This window comes from Symphalangus syndactylus, chromosome 10 (assembly GCF_028878055.3).
Source record: "Symphalangus syndactylus isolate Jambi chromosome 10, NHGRI_mSymSyn1-v2.1_pri, whole genome shotgun sequence".
NCBI lineage: Eukaryota > Metazoa > Chordata > Mammalia > Primates > Hylobatidae > Symphalangus > Symphalangus syndactylus.
Window position 1 is genome coordinate 17,433,256 of NC_072432.2, and position 19,818 is coordinate 17,453,073.

General features: G+C 40.5%; 1 protein-coding gene across 5 annotated transcripts in view; it reads right to left on the bottom strand.

Annotated features, from left to right (window-relative positions):
* UPF2 (UPF2 regulator of nonsense mediated mRNA decay) overlaps positions 1–19,818 on the bottom strand; it is a 122,202-nt gene that overhangs the window by 90,855 nt on the left and 11,529 nt on the right. For all 5 annotated transcript variants that reach the window (XM_055296509.2, XM_063610071.1, XM_055296508.2 and 2 more), the window contains 2 exons: positions 17,209–17,988; positions 1,909–2,069 (listed from right to left, as the gene is read on the bottom strand). In XM_055296509.2, the coding sequence (XP_055152484.1) occupies positions 1,909–2,069; positions 17,209–17,988 (941 nt within the window). The remainder of the gene's footprint in view (positions 1–1,908; positions 2,070–17,208; positions 17,989–19,818) is intronic.

Here is a 19,818-nt window from a genome sequence, read left to right on the forward strand (position 1 = left end):
CTTGCCCAGGCTGGAGTGCAATGGCGCGATCTTGGCTCTCTGCAACCTCCGCCTCCCGGGTTCAAGCGATTCTCCTGCCTCAGCCTCCTGAGTAGCTGGGATTACAGGCACACACCACCGTGCCCAGCTAACTTTTGTATCTTTAGTAGAGACAGGGTTTCACCATGTTGGCCAGGCTGGTCTTGAACTCCTGACCTCGTGATCCACCCGCCTTGGCCTCCCAAAGTGCTGGGATTAGAGGCGTGAGCCACCGTGCCTGGCCATATGCTAAATATTATAAAGAGATTGTGGTTCTAAAATATCTTAACAAATATACTGAGAAAGTTCTGAGAAATAAGCCAGGGTCAACCAAAACACAAATTCTATGATGAAACTTTTTTAAAACATTTAAAAAGTTTGGCCAGGCACAGTGGCTCACGCCTGTAATCCCAGCACTTTGGGAGGCCAAGGTGGGCAGATCATGAGGTCAGGAGATCGAGATCATCCTGGCTAACACGGTGAAACCCTGTCTCTACTAAAAACACAAAAACTTAGGCGGGCGTGGTGGTGGGCGCCTGTAGTCCCAGCTATTCGGGAGGCTGAGGCAAGAGAATGGCCTGAACCTGGGAGGCGGAGCTTGTAGTGAGCAGAGACCGTGCCACTGCACTCCCAGCCTGGGCAACAGAGCAAGACTCCGTCAAAAAAAAAAAAAAAAAAAAAAACATTTAAAAAGTTTGAGACTGAGTTTTGAGATATTGAATAGGAGGCTAGGTGCAGTGGCTTACACCTATAATCTCAGCACTTTGGGAGGCCAAGGCAGGAGGACTGCTTGAGTTAAGGAGTTTGAGACCAGCCTGGGAAACACGGTAAAACTTTGTCTCTAATTAGCCAGACATGGTGGTGCACACCTGCAGTCCCAGCTACTTGGGAGACTGACGCAGGAGAATCATTTCAGTCCAAGAGGCAGAGGCTGCAGTGAGCTGAGATTGTGCCACTGCACTCCAGCCTGAGCGACAGAGCAAGGCTCTGTCTCAAAAAAAAAAGTGTAAGAATTATGTACATGATTATATATAAATACAATAAATGCATTCACAGTATGCAATAGGTATTTCTTACTGAGGATATTAAATATAAATTTTTCTTTAATTATAAAAGGATATTTTACAAATACTTCACCCTTAAAACTTTTTTTTTTTGAGACAGGGTCTCACTCTGTCATCCAGGCTGGAGTGCAGTGGCACAATCTCGGCTCACTGCAACTTCTGCCTGCCAGGTTCACGCAATTCTCCTGCCTCAGCCTCCTAAGTAGCTGGGACTACAGGCACATGCCACCACACCCAGCTAACTTTTGTATTTTTAGTAAAGACGGCATTTCAATGTTGGTCAGGCTGGTCTTCAACTCCTGACCTTGTGATCCTCCCGCCTCAGCCTCCCAAAGTGCTGGGATTACAGGCATGAGCCACTGCACCCGGCCACCCTTAAGATTTCTAAGTAAACAGAATTGCCAGGAAATTCAAAGATATCTATCTATTACACAAGAACCTGAATGAATTCATCATATTATCATATGAGTTAATTATTATTTTCTATGTCCAGAGACTCTTCCATTCAGGGATCATTTCAGATAGCTTTTCAAGGTTATCAATAGGTTTTAATACCATTTCTTTATTAAAAAAAATTTTTTTTAAATAGAGATGGGGTCTCACTATGTTGCCCAGGCTGCTGTCAAACTCCTGGTCTCAAGCAATCCTCTTACCTTGGATTCTCAAAGTGTTGAGGTTACAGGCATGAGCCACCATGCCTGGCCCATTTTTAAAATGTTGAAGCCATTTTAAACACTTAAATTCTCAATACTGCACATCTGACAAGCCTAAAGGTAAGTGACAGTGCTTATAGAAAACACAATGTTTGTTTTTAAGGATATCTTACCTTCTGGTGTTGGTTTGTCTTGAGGAAGATCTGGCATATTTTCATCCAAAAGGTCTGCTAAGGATTGAGAATTTGCCAGCAGCTTCTGGTAAGACATAGCAAATTCTTCATACTGTTTATGTCTATCTTCACTGAGCTCCCCTTTAGAATGTAGAATGCGCCTATAAACAAATGAAATCATCTGACAGTCTTATCAAAATAGATGTGATCACAAATTGTTATATATGGGAAACATTCCATAATTTGATTTTCTCATACAAATTTAATATAATCTTCATTTTTATTTAACATTCGAATCTAATATTTTCAAAATGTATCTGAAATGTATAATCAAATTCACCTGAACATTTAAATTTTAACACTGGTTCCTCAAAGAATATGAAGCATGCTTGCTAAAATACAATATTTAACAATATACATCTAAATAATTTTAAATTATTCAGTATTTTATTACAGTCACACTCTTCTCAGATATAGCGTTAACCAAAACTAATACAACTACACAAGCCAATTTTCAAAAGCAACAGGTTATACAAAGAATCAATTATTCTTAAACCTCCATGATTTTAAACAGAAATATCATATTTAACAATACATCACAAAATAATCAAAAATTATTTGGTTTTTTATTACTGTCATACTCCCCTCAGACATACAGAGCTAACTAAAAATATTTAACACAACCACACAACTCAGTTTTCAAAACCAACAGATTTTGAATAGGTTCAAAAGCAACAGAATCAGTTATTCTTAAACTTCCATAATGATTTGAATCAAAATTATCTTTTGAAAAAGCCCACAATCTTCCCCACAGACAATTCTCAATCTACTGTGCAAGTACTGGTTATTTATCCAGGTAACAAATACTGAGAAGTCCACTGTCTCAGGCCGGCCCTTATCAAGGAACTAAGGACATAACCACTCTTCCACTCTGCAAGAATACACCAATAAGCCCCTAACTACAAATGCAAAACTATTGAAAACACTAAAATGTATAGAGTGAAAGTCTTATTATATTCATATAAATCACTGAGACTTATATAGCTGGATCCAATTTTTTACATACAAAATATCCATGTGGTACTATAATATTTGAAATTTATAAACCATAATGCAAATACAGTATGTTTCAAAAAGTCAATTATAAATTATAAATAATAAGTAATGCTTAGAAGTTTTTTATTTCTTGTTATTTGAGTTTTCTTATGAATAGTGAAGAAAACAAGGTTTTCTGTAATACCATCTTCCATCTTCTAAAAGTTACAGAGAAAAAGGCAAAAAAAATGCTTATACTTATTCTTCCCAGATTATTTGAAACAATGTCAAAACTTTCCCATTTTACCCTATTTCTACTCACATAAGCTTTTGTTTAAATACTATAACAATTTGGCCGGTCATGGTGACTCACGCCTATAATCCCAGCACTTTGGGAGGACGAGGCAGGCGGATCACCTGAGGTCAGGAGTTTGAGACCAGCCTGGTCAACATGGCAAAACCTCGTCTCTACTAAAAATACAAAAATTAGCCAGGTGCAGTGGCGGGTGCCTGAAATCCCAGTTAGGAGGCTGAGGCAGAAGAATCGCTTGAACCTGGGAGGCGGAGGTTGCAGTGAGCTGAGATCGTGCCATTGCACTCCAGCCTGGGTGACAAAGCCAGACTCTTGTCTCATAAATAAATAAGTACTATAACAATTCAAGTAACAACATTTTCAATTTTCCAAATATTAGTTCCAATTACAAGTGCATCAGTACATAGATTCATGAAATCCAGTTATTTCCTCTTTTCAAATCTGGCCTATTAAAGTCTAAAATGAGAAATTTCATTCTCTTATGATTTAAATATACATTAGATATCATTCTACCAACACATTAGTAAAATGCTAAAATAGTTTAACCATAATAATCCAGGCCAAAAAGTGCTTCTCTAAAAATACTGTCATTAGAGAGCATGTTTCCCCCTCTTCAAACATTTGTTTCAGACTACTGTTACAAACACAAATTTTTTCAGTAATTTTGTGAATGAATTTTAAAAATTAAAACCAAAACCCATAGCATTTTAACATATTCATACCTATGAAAGACACAACATTAGCACTCTGAATGAGCTTGTTAAAACTTTCAATCAGAAGTTCTAATAGAACTCATTTTGGAAGTTAAAAGTCATTAAAAAAATTTTTTTTTTAATTTACTTTTATTTTTTGTAGAGACGGGAGTCTGGCGATGTTGGCCAAGCTGGTCTCGAACTCCTGGCCTCAAGCAATACTCCCACCTCAAACGCCCAAAACGTTGGGATTACAGGTGTGAGCAACCACACTCGGCCAAAATTAAATAAAATACTCAAATAAGTAATGCTCAGAAGTAGGTTACTTAGGCTGGGTGCAGTGGCTCACGCCTGTAATCCCAGGACTTTGGAAGGCCGAGGTGGGAAGATCACAAGGTCAGGAGTTTGAGACCAGCCTGGCCAATATGGTGAAACCCTGTCTCTACTAAAAATACAAAAATTAGCCGGGCATGGTGGCAGGTGCCTGTAATCCCAGCTACTTGGGAGGCTGAGGCAGGAGAATCACTTGAACCCGGGAGGCGGAGGTTGCAGTGAGCCAAGATTGCACCATTGCACTCCAGCCTGGGTGACAGAGCGAGACTCTGTCTAAAAAAAAAAGAAAAAGAAGTTGCAATGTAAGGCTGGGCACGGTGGTTCACGCCTATAATCCCAGCACTTTGGGAGGCCAAGGCAGGCAGATCACCTGAGGTGAGGAGTTCAAGGTCAGCCTGGCCAACATGGTGAAAACTCATCTCTACAAAAACATAAAAATTAGCCAGGCACGATGGTGGGTGCCTGTAATCCTAGCTCCTTGGGAGGCTGAAGCAGGAGAATCATTTGAACTCAGGAGGTAGAGGTTGCAATGAGCTGAGATTGCACCATTGCACTCCAGCCTGGGCAACAGAGCAAGACTCCCTCTCAAAAAAAAAAAAAAAATCTGCAATGTATTAAGAAAAATGTTAACAGGTAAAAATTGAAGAGTTTATTCCATGGCACTTTAGTTGGAAAAAAATTAAAAAACAAAAACCAAAGAGTTTATTCTGAAACAAATTATATTAAAGGGATAATAATGGTTCTAAGAGATTTCAAAACCCCTAATGACAATTACTATGCAACATTATTTCATACTTGAAAAGAAATCGGAGAATATATCTCAGAATAACATAACCCAAAACTTTATTTCTCTTAACAAGTTCTGACATTCTGGTCATCCACAGAACAAACATCCAGTCCATTGAGATACATAATAATCACACTAAGGATTTCTAATATATAAGCAGTAGCAAGGTGATGACTACCTTATGAAAACAAAAATGAACAGTCCTTTTCCTCACTTTCACGTGTGGATTTGCCTGTGACTTTGCGCTGAGTCCACTAAAAGTGATTTCATTCTATGATGGTTCCCTGAGTCTGCATTCCAGTTCCTCTCCAGTCCTGCTGGAACCAAACTAAAACTTTAAAGCTTCACTGATACTCCTTACCCTCCCCTTAATTCCATGGTCAAATGCATTAACAGCACTAACTTACCTAACTAATTAGTGTGTACTTAAGTTACTATTGAGTGAGAATAGTCCTCAAGAAAAGTTTAGATTTTGGGATTTGTTTGTTCGTTTTATAGCTCCATAAGCCTTTTACTCCCATATTTTTTTATTATTATTATACTTTAAGTTCTGGGATACATGTGCAAAACGTGCAGGTTTGTTACATAGGTATACATGTGCCATGGTGGTTTACTGCACCCATCAACCTGTCATCTACATTAGGTATTTCTCCTAATGTTATCCCTCCCCTAGCCCTCCAACCCCCAGGATTTTTTGTTTTGTTTTTAATGATATCTTACACCGAGCACTCAGTTAACAGGACAGAATACCAATTAACACAATATGACTTCTGTTATATATAAAACTGACATATGTAGCCATATATCCTTTCCTTGACATCTAAGTAATACACATTTACTGAACTGACTAAATCCACAGCATGCAGTAAGACAATATACAGACGAAGCAGAGAAATAACTCATTATAGTGCCTGAACATTTAAAAACTCAAGGATCAGCCAGGCACAGTGGCTAACGTCTGTAATCCTAGCACTTTCGGAGGCCAAGGAGGGTGGATTGTTTGAGCCCACAAGTCCAAGACCAACCTGGGCAGCATGGTGAAACTCCATCTCTACAAAAAATACAAAAATTGGCCAGGCACTATGACTCACACCTGTAATCCCAGCACTTTGGGAGGCTGAGGCAGGTGGACCACGAAGTCAGGAGTTCAAGATCAGCCTGACCAACATGGTGAAACTCCATCTCTGCTAAAAATACAAAAATTAGCCAGGCATGCACCTGTAATCCCAGCTACTCAGGAGGCTGAGGCAGGAGAATCACTTGAATCCGGGAGGCGAAGGTTGCAGTGAGCCAAGATCGCACCACTGCACTCTAGCCTGGGGGACAGAGCAAGACTCCGTCTCAAAAACAAACAAAAAAAACACAAAAATCAGTTGGATGCGGTGGTGGGCACCTACAGTCCTAGCTACTCAGGAGGTTGAGGTGGGAGGATCACCTGAACCCAGGAGGTTGAAACTGCAGTAAGCCGTGACCGTGCCACTGCGCTGCAGCCTGGGTGACAGAGTGAGACCCTGCCTCAAAAAATAAATGAATAAATAAATAAACCCAAGGATCATTTAGAAATTCTAATGAAATTAAACATGTTTAAATGTAGGTACTAAAAATGTCAGGGTATTTTTTGTAACTTTATGAAACTCATTGGAAAAGGTTTTCAGTTTAATTGTGTTTGAAAACCCATGTGGGGCCGGGCGTGGTGGCTCAAGCCTGTAATCCCAGCACTTGGGAGGCTGAGGCGGGCGGATCACAAGGTCAGGAGATCGAGACCATCCTGGCTAACACGGTGAAACCCCGCCTCTACTAAAAAAAATACAAAAAATTAGCCGGGTGTGGTGGCGGGTGCCTGTAGTCCCAGCTACTCGGGAGGCTGAGGCAGGAGAATGGCGTGAACCCGGGAGGCGGAGCTTGCAGTGAGCCGAGATCGTGCCACTGCACTCCAGCCTGGGGGAGAGAGCAAGACTCCGTCTCAAAAAAAAAAAAAAAAAAGAAAAAAAAAAGAAAACCCATGTGGGGGAACTAAATATTATACAACACATCTGACCAACAAGTATCTCTGCTTTACATCAATGTTACCAAAAAACATGACCAAAATTTCTCATGTGAATTCCATGGGAATGTATCACTGAAAATATAACCAAAATCAAGCTGAAAACATGATTTCATCACATATTTTAATTATTGCCTTTTTAGAAATATATCAATTACATAAAGCTGAATTTAAGCCATTCTTTTGAGAATGTCATAAAGTAGAGGTCAGCAAACTTTTTCTGTAAAGGGCCAAACAATACGTATTTCAGTCTCTGCAGACCATTTGGTCTTTGCTGAAACTACTCAACTCTGCTAACATAACACAAAAGCCGCCACAGACCATATGTAAACAAATGAGGGTGACTATAATAAAATTTTATTTATGAACACTGAAATTTGAACTTAAAATCATTTTCATGCTTCCCAAAACATTCTACTTCTGATTATTTTTCAACCATTTAAAAAAGTAAAAACCATTCTTAGGTGACAGGCTGTAGAAAAACTAGTCATAGGCTTAATCTGGCCCACAAGCCATAGTTTGCCAATGCCTGTCACACTACTACATGTCTTATAAATTAGTGCATTCCCTCCTGCAATATCACTGCACACTAGAGAGGTACTTGTCCCCTTTTACAGATGTAAACAGTAAGTAATGAGAACAAAATCAATGCCAACTCTTATGCTTTGTTATAAAAATACAAAAAAAAAATTGCCCTACTTTCTGCAACATATGTGAGACATCACTGTCCAGAAGAATCTCTAAAGTACGTCAGTCCTTGATTTTATGGAGTGTTTTTTTTGTTTTTGAGATGGATTCTCACTCTGCTGACCAGGCTGGAGTGCAGTGGCACAATCTCGGCTCACTGCAACCTCCGCCTCCTAGGTTCAAGCAATTCTCCCTGCCTCAGCCTCCCACATAGCTGGGATTATAGGAGCCTGCCACCATACCTGGCTAATTTTTGTATTTTTAGTAGAGACGGGGTTTTGCCACATTGGCCAGGCTGGCCTCAAAACTCCTGACCTCAGGTGATCTGCCCACCTCAGCCTCCCAAAGTGCCGGGATTACCGGCATGAGCCACTGTGCCCAGTTGAATGTTTTTTATATTACTAATTTAATATTATAAAACCAACCAAAAAAAAAAAGTCAATTTTTGAGTCAAGGATTATACATCATAAATAAGAAAATTCATTAATGCCTAAAAAATTCTAATATTAAGAGAACTTTTTTCTTCTTTTCCATTTTTTCATTTTTATTATTATTGACTTTATATTTCCTTCATTTTATTAATTTTTGCTTTGTATTATCGTAAAAAATAAATTTTATTTTTATTTTTTTAAATTTTTTTGAGACGGAGTTTCGCTCTGTCACCCAGGCTGGAGTGCAATGGTGCGATCTCGGCTCACCGCAACCTCTGCCTCCCGGGTTCAAGCCATTCTCCTGCCTCAGCCTCCTGAGTAGCTGGGATTACAGGCATGCGCCACTACGCCCGGCTAATTTTGTATTTTTAGTAGAGACAGGGTTTCCCCATGTTGGTCGAGCTGGTCTCAAATTCCCGACCTCAGGAGATCTGCCAGCCTCAGTCAAGCTACTAAAGTTTAAGAAGTTTAACATAAAAATTTATAAAATCATAAAAAGACAGAATAGACAAATTCTCATTCAAATGTCTTTCAGAAAGGTCAGGCAGGCAATCTATTAATAAAAGCTAACTAACATTTACTAAACACGATGTGCCAGACACTGTTATTAAGTGCTTTTACACATATGAATTCACTACATGACTCACATTAATCTCAGAGTTACAGAACTATTGTTATGCCCATTTTACAGATGGGAAAACTGAAGCACAGAGATGCTAGGTAACTTGCCCAAAACTGCAGAATGTGCAAATGACAGTGCTCTAGCTCCAGAGTCCACGCTCTGAAATATTGGACTATGCTGCCTTTCAAATTATAATTATCCACTTTGCACGTTATAGTGAAGTTAAAATGTCTCTCAAACACGTCCATGAAGGCAAGCCTTCACCACAGAACTGCTTATTTTATTTCCTCTTTTGGGTCCCTCTCTTGTTTCGATTTGACTTGGTAAATATTGAGTGGCTAGCGTGTATACTATACACTTCAAAAACAAGTGCTAAATGTAAATATGGATGGATATTATATAATTGTGAAAAGTACAGTATGAAGAGGAAGAAAAGAACCTGACTGTCACTCACTTTCCATGTTATATTGGGCAAGCCCTTTAATCCCTTTGTTTTACCATCTTCAAAATATAGGCATTTATATAATATAGGTACTGTTAGGATCAATTAAGATCATATAGGCCAGGTGTGGTGGCTCATGCCTGTAATCTCAGCACTTTGGGAGGCCAAGGCGGGAAGATCACTTGAGCCCAAGATATCAAGACCAGCCTGGCCAACATAATGAGACCAAGTCTCTACAAAAACAAAAATTTTTTTTAATTAGCCAGGTGTGGTGGTGCATACCTGTGGTCTCAGCGACTTGGGAGGCTGAGGTGGGAGATATCGAGGCTGCAGTGAGCTATGACTGCGCCATGATACTCCAGCCTGGGTGACAGAGCAAGACCCTGTCTCAAAAAAAAAGGATCATATGTGTGATTTATTATGTTAACGTAAAATGGTATTTTCATGAGAAAAAAAGTGCCAAAGCCTAATATAGGAAAGGCAAGAACTTCAATGTCAAATTCTATTAATCATTAGCCAAATTAAAAAGGAAAATAGTCGGCCGGGCGCGGTGGCTCACGCTTGTAATCCCAGCACTTTGGGAGGCCGAGGCGGGCGGATCACGAGGTCAGGAGATCGAGACCACGGTGAAACCCCGTCTCTACTAAAAAAAGACAAAAAATTAGCCGGGCGTGGTGGCAGGCGCCTGTAGTCCCAGCTACTCGGAGAGGCTGAGGCAGGAGAATGGCGTGAACCCGGGAGGCGGAGCTTGCAGTGAGCCGAGATTGCGCCACTGCACTCCAGCCTGGGCGACAGAGCGAGACTCCGTCTCAAAAAAAAAAAAAAAAAAAAAAAAAAAGGAAAATAGTCTTGACAAACATACAGAACATTCATTTTAACGTTGACCCTGTGCAGTCATACAAAATTATATATAACACATGGACAAAATCTTTAAAAGAATGATCATGAAGAAGACCCCAGAAAAACTGCTGGGTTTTATATCTCCTCCAGCATTCTGTCAAATTTTAATAAAAATTGGCCTTAGAATTATCTTAGATTTTCTTGGCTGGACGCAGTGGCTCATGTCTGTAATCCCAGCACTTTGGGAGGCCAGGGTGGGCAGATCACTTGAGGTCAGGAGACCAGCCTAGCCAACATGGTGAAACCCTGTCTCTGCTAAAATACAAAAATTAGTCGAGTGTGGTGGCAGGTGCGTGTAGTCCCAGCTACTCAGGAGGCTGAGGCAGGAGAATCGCTTGAACCCAGGAGGTGGAAGTTGCAGTGAGCCAGGATCGTGCCACTGCACTCCAGCCTGGGTGACAGAGTGAAACTCCAGCACAGTGGCTCACGCCTGTAATCCCACCACTTTGGGAGGCCGAGGAGGGCAGATTGCGTGAGCTCAGGAGTTCGAGACCAGCCTGGGCAACACGGTGAAACCCTGTCTCTACTAAAACACAAAAAATTAGCCAGGCGTGGCGGCATGTGCCTGTAGTCCCAGCTACTTGGGAGGTTGAGGCAGGAGAATTGCTTGAACCTGGGAGGCGGAGGTTGCAGTGAGCTGAGATCACGCCACTGCACTCCAGCCTGGAGACAGAGGGAGACTCCGTCTCAAAAAAAAAAAAAAAAAAAAATTATCTTAGATTTTCTTTTGGTTTCATTTTAGAATTAATTTGTTTATGGATGTCTCATAATCTTATAAAAAGACTCTAGAACATAGCAAAGCAAAACTGTACCCATTAAAATGGGTACTACTACTACAGCAAAGTCATTTAAACACAATTAGAATATCTAGGAGATAATTTTAGAGCTCTTAGAATATTACAGCTATAACACTAAATCTAAAGTACAGAGAAGTAACATCTTAATTGTGCTTAAATAGTACCAATTAATTAAACAACCTACCTGTGAAGCAAGGTACAACTCACCTGGAAGGAAAGTGAAAGTAAAAGCAGCACCATTTCATTATTGGCTGATGTGTTTTTAAGTTTCGATATCAGTCAATAATGCCTCAAGAATTAGCATTCATAAAAGAAACCTCTGACTTTTTTTTTTAACAATGGGCAGACGAAAAAGTCTGCATTCTACTTAAATGTTTTTTCCTGAACTTTGTCAACTCAACTGCTGTTAGACTAAGCCTGCAATCATGAGGGTACTAAGTCAGGGGTGCTAAAGAGAAACTTGTTACCACTTCCACCAATTAGGGAGAAAAAAAGGAATAAAGATACTTCGAGATTACTCAAACAAGAATTCTGGCCTACTACCTGAATTCATGATTTCACTATACTGAAAGAAACAAATTCTGTAACATAATTGAGTTATAGCCATGAAAATTAAATCATTTCGTCATCCAATTAAATGCCCAAAATATACTAATAGGACCTCTCTAATATTTCAAAATACAAAGCATTTCAAAGCATATAAAGTAAGAGCACTTGACATTATAAAAGGCAAAACTCACCGAGAAAGTAAGGCTATTAATTCCAAATAGGCAAATACTACTGCAAGATATTTTTAAATTTATAATAATTGTAACTCACCAGGTCAATCACCTAACCAAAATGTATAACAAAAAATAATATTCGGCTGGGCGTGGTGGATCACACCTGTAATCCCAGCACTTTGGGAGGCCCAGGTGGGCAGATCACGAGGTCAAGAGATCGAGACCATCCTAGCCAACATGGTGAAACCCCGTCTCTACTAAAAAAAAAAAAAAAAATATATATATATATATATATATATATACAGAATTAAAATTAGCCAGGCGTGGTGGCGCATGCCTGTAATCCCACTGTAAGCCTCCTTACTCGGGAGGCTGAGGCAAGAGAATTGGTTGAACCCGGGAGGTGGAGGTTGTGATAAGCCGAGACTGTGCCACTGCACTCCAGCCTGGGCGACAGAGCGAGACTCCATCTAAAAAAAAAAGATATTGGCCAAGCACAGAGGCTCATGCCTGTAATCCCAGCACTGTGGGATGCCCAGGCAGGTGGGTGGCTTGAGCTCAGGAGTTTGGGACCATCCTGGGCAACATGGAGAAATCCTGTCTCCACCAAAAATACAAAAAAATTAGGCAAGTGTGGTGGCGCGTGCCTATGGTCCCAGCTACTCAGGAGGCTGATGGAGGAGGATTGCTTGAGCCAGGAGGTGGAGGCTGCAGTGAGCACTTCAGCCTGCCACGGCACTCCAGCCTGGGTGACAGAGTGAGACTTTGTCTCAAAAAAACAAAATAAAATAATAAAAGATATTGAATAGAAGGCTTAAAGACTTTAACTACGTAGGAATCTTAAATATCAGCTAGCTTAGTTTTCTTGCTTTATCACACCTCAGGGAAACCTTACTGGAAGAACTATTGCCCGTTATTTAGTCCTATGATGTAGGAAAACCTCAAAACACCTACTAGATGAGAGGTGCAGTGGCTCACACTTGTAAACCCAGAAGTTTGGGAGGCCATGGCAGGAGGATTGCTTGAACCCAGGAGTTCGAGGCCAGCCTGGACAACAGTGTGAGACCATATCTCTATGTTTACAAAAATTCTTTTAAAGGTTGGGATTGGGGGTGGGCACAGTGGCTGACGCCTATAATCCCAGCACTTCGGGAGGCCAAGGCAGGCAGATTGTCTGAGGTCAGGAGTTCGAGAACAGCCTGGGCAACATGGCGAAACCTCGCCTCTACTAAAAATACAAAAATTAGCTGGGCGTGGTGGCATGTGCCTCTAGTCCCAGCTACTCAGGAGGCTGAGGTGGAATTGCTTGAACCCAGGAGGCAGAGGTTGCAGCGAGCCGAGATCACGCCACTGTACTCCAGCCTGTGCAACATAGTGAAACCCCATCTCAAAAAATTAATTAATTTATTAATTAAAGGTGGGGTGGCACTGAGCACAGTGGCTCCCACCTATAATCCCAACACTTTGGGAGGCCAAGGTGGGAGGATCGCTTGACCCCAGAAGTTTGAGATCAGCCTGAGCAACATAGGGAGCTCCCTCTTTATAAAAAAATTAACCAGGCATGGTAGCACACGCCTGTAGTCTCAGCTACTTGAGAGCCTGAGGTAGGAGGATCCCTTAAGCCCCAGGAGGTCAAGGCTACGCTGAGCCATGATCACATGACTGCACTCTAGCCCAGGTAAGAGGGAGACCCTGTCACAAAACAAAAAAAAACAAAAAAAAAACACACAACTACTGGATAATGACTGGGAGGGACAAAATGATCATTTCAGCAGAACACCATAATGTACCCTCACAGAAGGTAGGAAACTATCATTAGGCCAAGTAGGGATTGTGCACTAATCCATTCCTCATGTCTTTTTTGCTCAGTCACGTATCTGCATCTTCTCTTCTCTATAGTGGCTGCTCAAGTTGAAGCTATCCTAAGGCATGAGTGATTTATTAAGCCATATGCCAATTATTTTCTACATGGTGATTAAGATTCTCACATCCTCAATTCATTACATCTAAATAGGCAAAGTCTCCCATCATAAAAAGGCTGTGATGGCCGGGCACAGTGGCTGACGCCTGTAATCCCGGCACTCTGGGAGGCCAAGGTGGGCAGATCATCTGAGGTCAGGAGTTTGAGACTGGCCTGGCCAACATGGCGAAACCCCATCTCTACTAAAAATACAAAAATTAGCTGGGTGTAGCGGCGCAGGCCTGTAATCCTAGCTACTTGGGAAGCTGAGGTAGGAGAATTGCTTCAACCCGGGAGGCAAAGGTTGCAGTAAGCCAAGATCATGACACTGCATTCCAGCCTGGGAGACAGAGTAAGACTCCATCTCTAAATAAATAAATAAATAAATAGGCTGTGACAATACTAAGGTCAGTTTACACTACGTAAGTAAACTTCTCAAATAACTGTGGATTAATAGTTCTGTATCAAATGGATAAAAGTTTCTAGGAAAAGGACACAAAGCTGTATTCTTAACTATATCCTTTTCAAATTTTTATCAATGACTTGAATAATAAAATACAAGAGCTGCTTATCAAAGCTGAATGTGACCAGAAGATAAGCACTATTCAGTTTCTGTTTCGAGACAGGGTCTCTCTCTGTCACCCAGGCTAGAGTGCAGTGGTGCGATCATGGCTTACTGCAGTCTCGACTTTCCAGGCTCAACTGATCTTCCCACCTCAGCCCCCAAGTAGCTGAGACTACAAGCGCATGCCACCACACCCAGCTAATTTTTATATTTTTTGTAGCAATGGGGTTTCAGCATGTTGCCCAGGCTAGTCTCAAACTCCTGGGCTCAAGCGATCCTTCTGCCTCAGCCTCCCAAAGTGCTGACATTACAGGCGTGAGCCACCGCACCCAGCCAGTACTATTAATAATACACATGTAATCAATATCCAAAGCTTTCATAAAGCTAAAATAATATACCAAAAGCATCTAAATAAAGTTTAAAAGAGATAAGCAAGTACACATTTAGGCTTTAAAAATTGTATTTCACCAGTTTAAGGTAAAGAAGAACAGGCTTGTCAGCAGTTCATATGAGAATAAAGCTTTAGTGCAGATAAGTTTAACAAAAACCAAAAGAACAACAAGGTAGCTATAAAAATTAAGGCAATTTTAGGTCACAGATAGAAAAGAATACATCCAAAACAAGTATCCTAAGAGTAGTGAAGTGTCTGGAAATCATGGAGCAAAGTGAAAGAACTGGAGGTATTTAACATGGAGAAGAGAAAAGGGAAACATCACGGCAGTCTGAGTATCTGAGATACTGTCATGGGAATAAAAGTGGACACATATGTCCTCTATCGGTGTTCCTCAAACCATCTGTGGTAAAGCGCCACCTTTCCTTCCCCAACCATTGGACGCTTCTGTAAAAACATAGTAAGAATACCAGGACCACTGAAAATTCCTATAAACCTTCTTTTTTTTTTTTTTAGGACAAAGTCTCACTCTTGTCCCCCAGGCTGGAGTGCAATGGCACAATCTCGGCTCACTGCAACCTCTGCCTCCGGGGTTCAAGTGATTCTCCTGCCTCAGTCCCCCACAAGTAGCTGGGATTATAGCGGCCTGCCACCATGCCCGGCTAATTTTTGCATTTTTAGTAGAGACAGGGTTTCACCATGTTGGCCAGGCTGCTCTAGAACTCCTGACCTCAGGTGATCCACCCGCCTTGGCCTCCAAAAGTGCTGGGATTACAGATGTGAGCCACCGTGCCCAGCCTGAAAATTCCTATAATAATTTCTAAATGCTCACTCTCACTTTCTGTGTTTCATTAAATTGTGAACAGGTTAGAAGTTCATAGATTTCCCACTTCAAGTACCTGTATTGCATCCATACCAGAAAAAAGAACCAAATCAAAGGGAACCATTTTGTGGAAAGTTAAATTTCCACCTGATGTAACAAAGAATTCCTAGCCCATAAGTGTTTCCAACAGTGCAATGGCACCGAGAGAACTGAGCTCCTTTGGGAAGTATTCAGAGGAAAAATAATCTTATCTGTTAGATAATCTATAAAATGTATTCCTACTTTGGAAAGGTGAATGGATTGGATTAAAACATCGTAGAATCTCTCCACTCTCCAAGATTCTGAGTCCAATCAAAAGCAAATACATACACATACACCCTCAAAGTAGCCAAGAACTAATCAATCATTAGCATACTATTAGCATACTCACAAATCAGTTATGATGTATTAGGTAGAATGTATAAGCGAAGAATTATGAAACTGACAAAGCATGTGGAAATCATAATTAAGCCCTAAGTAAGTGAGAAGTATGAATAAAGCACCACCATAATCCTTTTTAGTCCATTACTGATGGTACAAGTACATTCTCAGGTTGCCTCTTCAAAGTTTAAACCAGTCCTAGCAAACCAAAACACAAAACAAGGACAAGCCTTTTTCTTTTTCCTAAAAGAATTATTGATAACACCATTGCCATCTTAAATTCTCACCTCTGAGTGACCTTCAGCCACAAAGATTTAACCACACAGTCTCTACCTTGACCCTGCCCTAACTGTACTACTGGCATACACTATTCCTGTTCAATCTTCCGGTTAAGTCAATCATCTTCTAGTGGTAACTACTTAAACCACTCCTCCCCTACCACAGACTTATGAAACTAGAAATTTCTGATCAACAGTCATTTCAGATTCTCAACCATGCAATATAAATAAATAAATAAACAAATATTAAAATAGTTTAATACTCAGCCATGCTATGGCTATTACCTCTTTTCTACACCCCCTCAGCTCCCCCTCCAAAACCATCCTCCATAGAAATTGACCTAACGCCCAGCAACTCCATCAACTAGCTTCTTGTTGTTCCTCAGGTACAAACACTACACAGTAGTCTACAATACCTTTTAACAATCAAAATTGGCCCCAAAGTCAGGTCTTTTCACCAATTACCACAGGCACAGTACATTCCTCCTTTAGAATTTTAAATGAATGCCCCCAGGAAGAAGACTCCTACAAATGAGTCTTGTAGTTGCATTTAAGAAATTTTTTCACAGCTAATTTTGTGCATTATTTCCCAAAACTCTAATCTGAAATACCACTGGTAATTAATGACTCATTTTCTTAAGAAGAGCAACAGTGATGTAAAGAACTTAAAATACAAAACAATGAAAGCAAACCTGTTATAGAGAGAACGTTAAAGCACACAGAAAAATATTAGCAGGTAAGTTTAAGTGACAGAAAAGGAAAATTTACCCCTCAATTATTAAACAGTGTTTAAAATCACAGGAAGAATACACATCCACAAAGCAAAAATCACCATCTACCTGGCAGATTTTTTTTTAAATCAGAAACAAAATCTATTGCAGACTCAATTAAAACATGAGTACTCAGACTGTTCTACTTTGAAATTTTCCTGGAATGTTAAGAAATCACCTGTAAGGAGCCCTTTTCCATAAGTTCTTTCAGTGGCATGAAGACTTTAAACATTTTTAAGTATGAGCTCCAAAATAAATTCTCAACTCTGAGAAACATTTGAAAATCACCTGTTTTGTCTCTCAGTATTCTGGAGCTCCCTGTGGTCCCTTTTCAGGTGTTTGGTCAAAGACGTAAAGTACTCTTTTAAAAGATTCTGGAAGGGCTGTTGTTTCTCTGGACTAATTATCTCACTAGGAGGAAAACTCAAATTAAACTTCTCTGCAGCACTCTTTACTTTCCTTGGTACAAGTCCAGCAATATCATCTCCACAATGTCGACAGAAACTAATCACTACAGAGACATGAGTGTGGGACTCCCGATCAGCATTAATAATATTTTTTAGCTGTTCATAGATTAAGGAAAGACCTTCCTTGTCAGTGAAAATCCCAACTATTGTCAATTCTGCAATAAAACGCAAATCAGTTCTTAACTTGGTAATGTTAGGTGTTTTCTCCTCTTTCCTTGCTTCAAAATGTTTTTTCCAGACCTGAAGAAGTGATGGGGCAAAGTCAGCATAACGCTGGTGAAAGAGAGAGCAGAGGTGCACAGCACAGTTCACATCAGAGATTTTTAGTTTTGCTTCCACGATAGAAGCTACAGCTTCGGCAATGTATTTGCTTAAATTTAGGCCATTAAAATCATGGGACAAGGAGTCTCTCTGTTGTTCCGTAATAGTTTTTAGTTTCTTGACAAAAGCAGTATTTTTCTTCAAACTTGAGTCAAGGCGGCTAAAGAAGTTTTCCTCTGGTCGGTTGTCTGGAGCATTTTGGTTTTTGCTACGAAGTTCCTTTCTTAAATGATGTCGTTCCCAAGCTTCCTGATGAAGCTGAATGGATTCTTCTTTTTCTCTATATAAAAACAAACAAATAAATAAAATACTCTCTATATTTTGAAGCATTATACACAAATCCCCTAAGAGTAAAAAGCCAACGAAAAAAAATTATCTAAGTATAACAATCTACAAGATTCAAAAGGCCTTTCACTACTTTTAAAGACATTTTACTGGCCGGACATGGTGGCTCATGCCTGTAATCCCAGCACTTAGGGGAGGCCAAAGCAGACAGATCACCTGAGGTCAGGAGTTCAAGGCCAGCCTGGCCAATATGGCGAAACCCCCACCTCTACTAAAAATACAAAAATTAGCTGGGTGTGATGGCGCTCACCTGTAGTCCCAGCTACTCAGGGGGCTGAGGCACAACGCTTAAACCCAAGAGGCAGAGGCTGCAGTGAGCCAAGAACATGCCACTGCACTCTAGCCTGGGCGACAGAACAAGACTCCGTCTCAAAAAAAAAAAAAACAACAAGAAACCACATAGACATTTTACTAATGACTAACGATATTATCTTAATGAGAAGCCCAGTACTGTAGGTTGATAACAAATGTCATAGAGTGGAGGATACTGACTAGATTAAAATTAAAAATCATTCTGCCAACTGGCAAGCTAACTAGGTAAGACATATAATGCTACCATGAAAAATATAGTATGTTTGGGAAGGATATAAAATGTGAAACGAAAGCAATGGGCAAAGAGAAAAAAAAAACAATTATCCACAAAGAATTATTTAAAGAATTAGCACTATAAGACCAGGTGTGGTGGCTCCCAGCACTTTGGGAGGTGGGTGGATCACCTGAGGTCAGGAGTTCGAGACCAGCTTGGCCAACATGGTGAAACCCTGTCTCTACTAAAAATACAAAAATCAGCCAGGCATGGTGGTGGGCACCTGTAATCCCAGCTACTTGGGAGGCTGAGGCAGGAGAATTGCTTAAACCTGGGAGTCGGAGACTGACGCTGCAGTAAGCCAAGATTGCACAACTACACTCCAACCTGGGCAACAGAGGGGGACTCTGTCTTAAAAGAAAAAAAAAAAAAGAATTAGCATTATAAAAGAACACATTAAAAATGTCTTGAGGCCCAGGCGGTGGTTCACGCCTCTAATCCCAGCACTTTGGGAGGCCGAGGCAGGCAGACCACGAGGTCAGGAGATAGACACCATCCTGGCTAACATGGTGAAACCCTGTCTCTACTAAAAATAACAAAAAATTAGCAGGGCGTGGTTGCACGCGCCTGTAGTCCCAGCTACTCGGGAGGCTGAGGCAGGAGAATCGCTTGAACCTGGGAGGCGGAGGTTGCTGTGAGCCAAGATCATGCCACTGCACTCCAACCTGTGCGACAGAGCAAGACTCGGTCTCAAAAAAAAAAAAAAGTTTTGAAATGTTAGATATTGTTTTTCCATACTCGGCACATTAGCCAAAACTTTAACAAAGTACCTTGCTATGTTTGGGCTCTTAAAAATTCAAGTGATTTAGAAAATTTGGAAAGGAACCAGAAGACAACTATCAAATAAGAAACTTAATAAAAAGCTAGTAGACTCAGTTCATACTGAAAAGAATAACTAAAAACAAATATACCTATTTTTCCACTAAAAAGACAGAACAAGTTTAAATTGAAGAAGTAATAAAATAGGCAGGAGCGAGGGGCGACAATCCGATTTTGAAGTTTATTGAAGTTTTTGAGATAACAAAATACATAACTTAAATCTCCACTTCGGGAAGCTGAGGTGGGAGAAGCCCAAGAGTTAAGACCAGACTGGGCAACATAGTGAGACCCAATCTCTACAAAAAATTTTAAAAATTATCTGGACATGGTGGCACATGCCTGTAGTCCCAGTTACTTGGG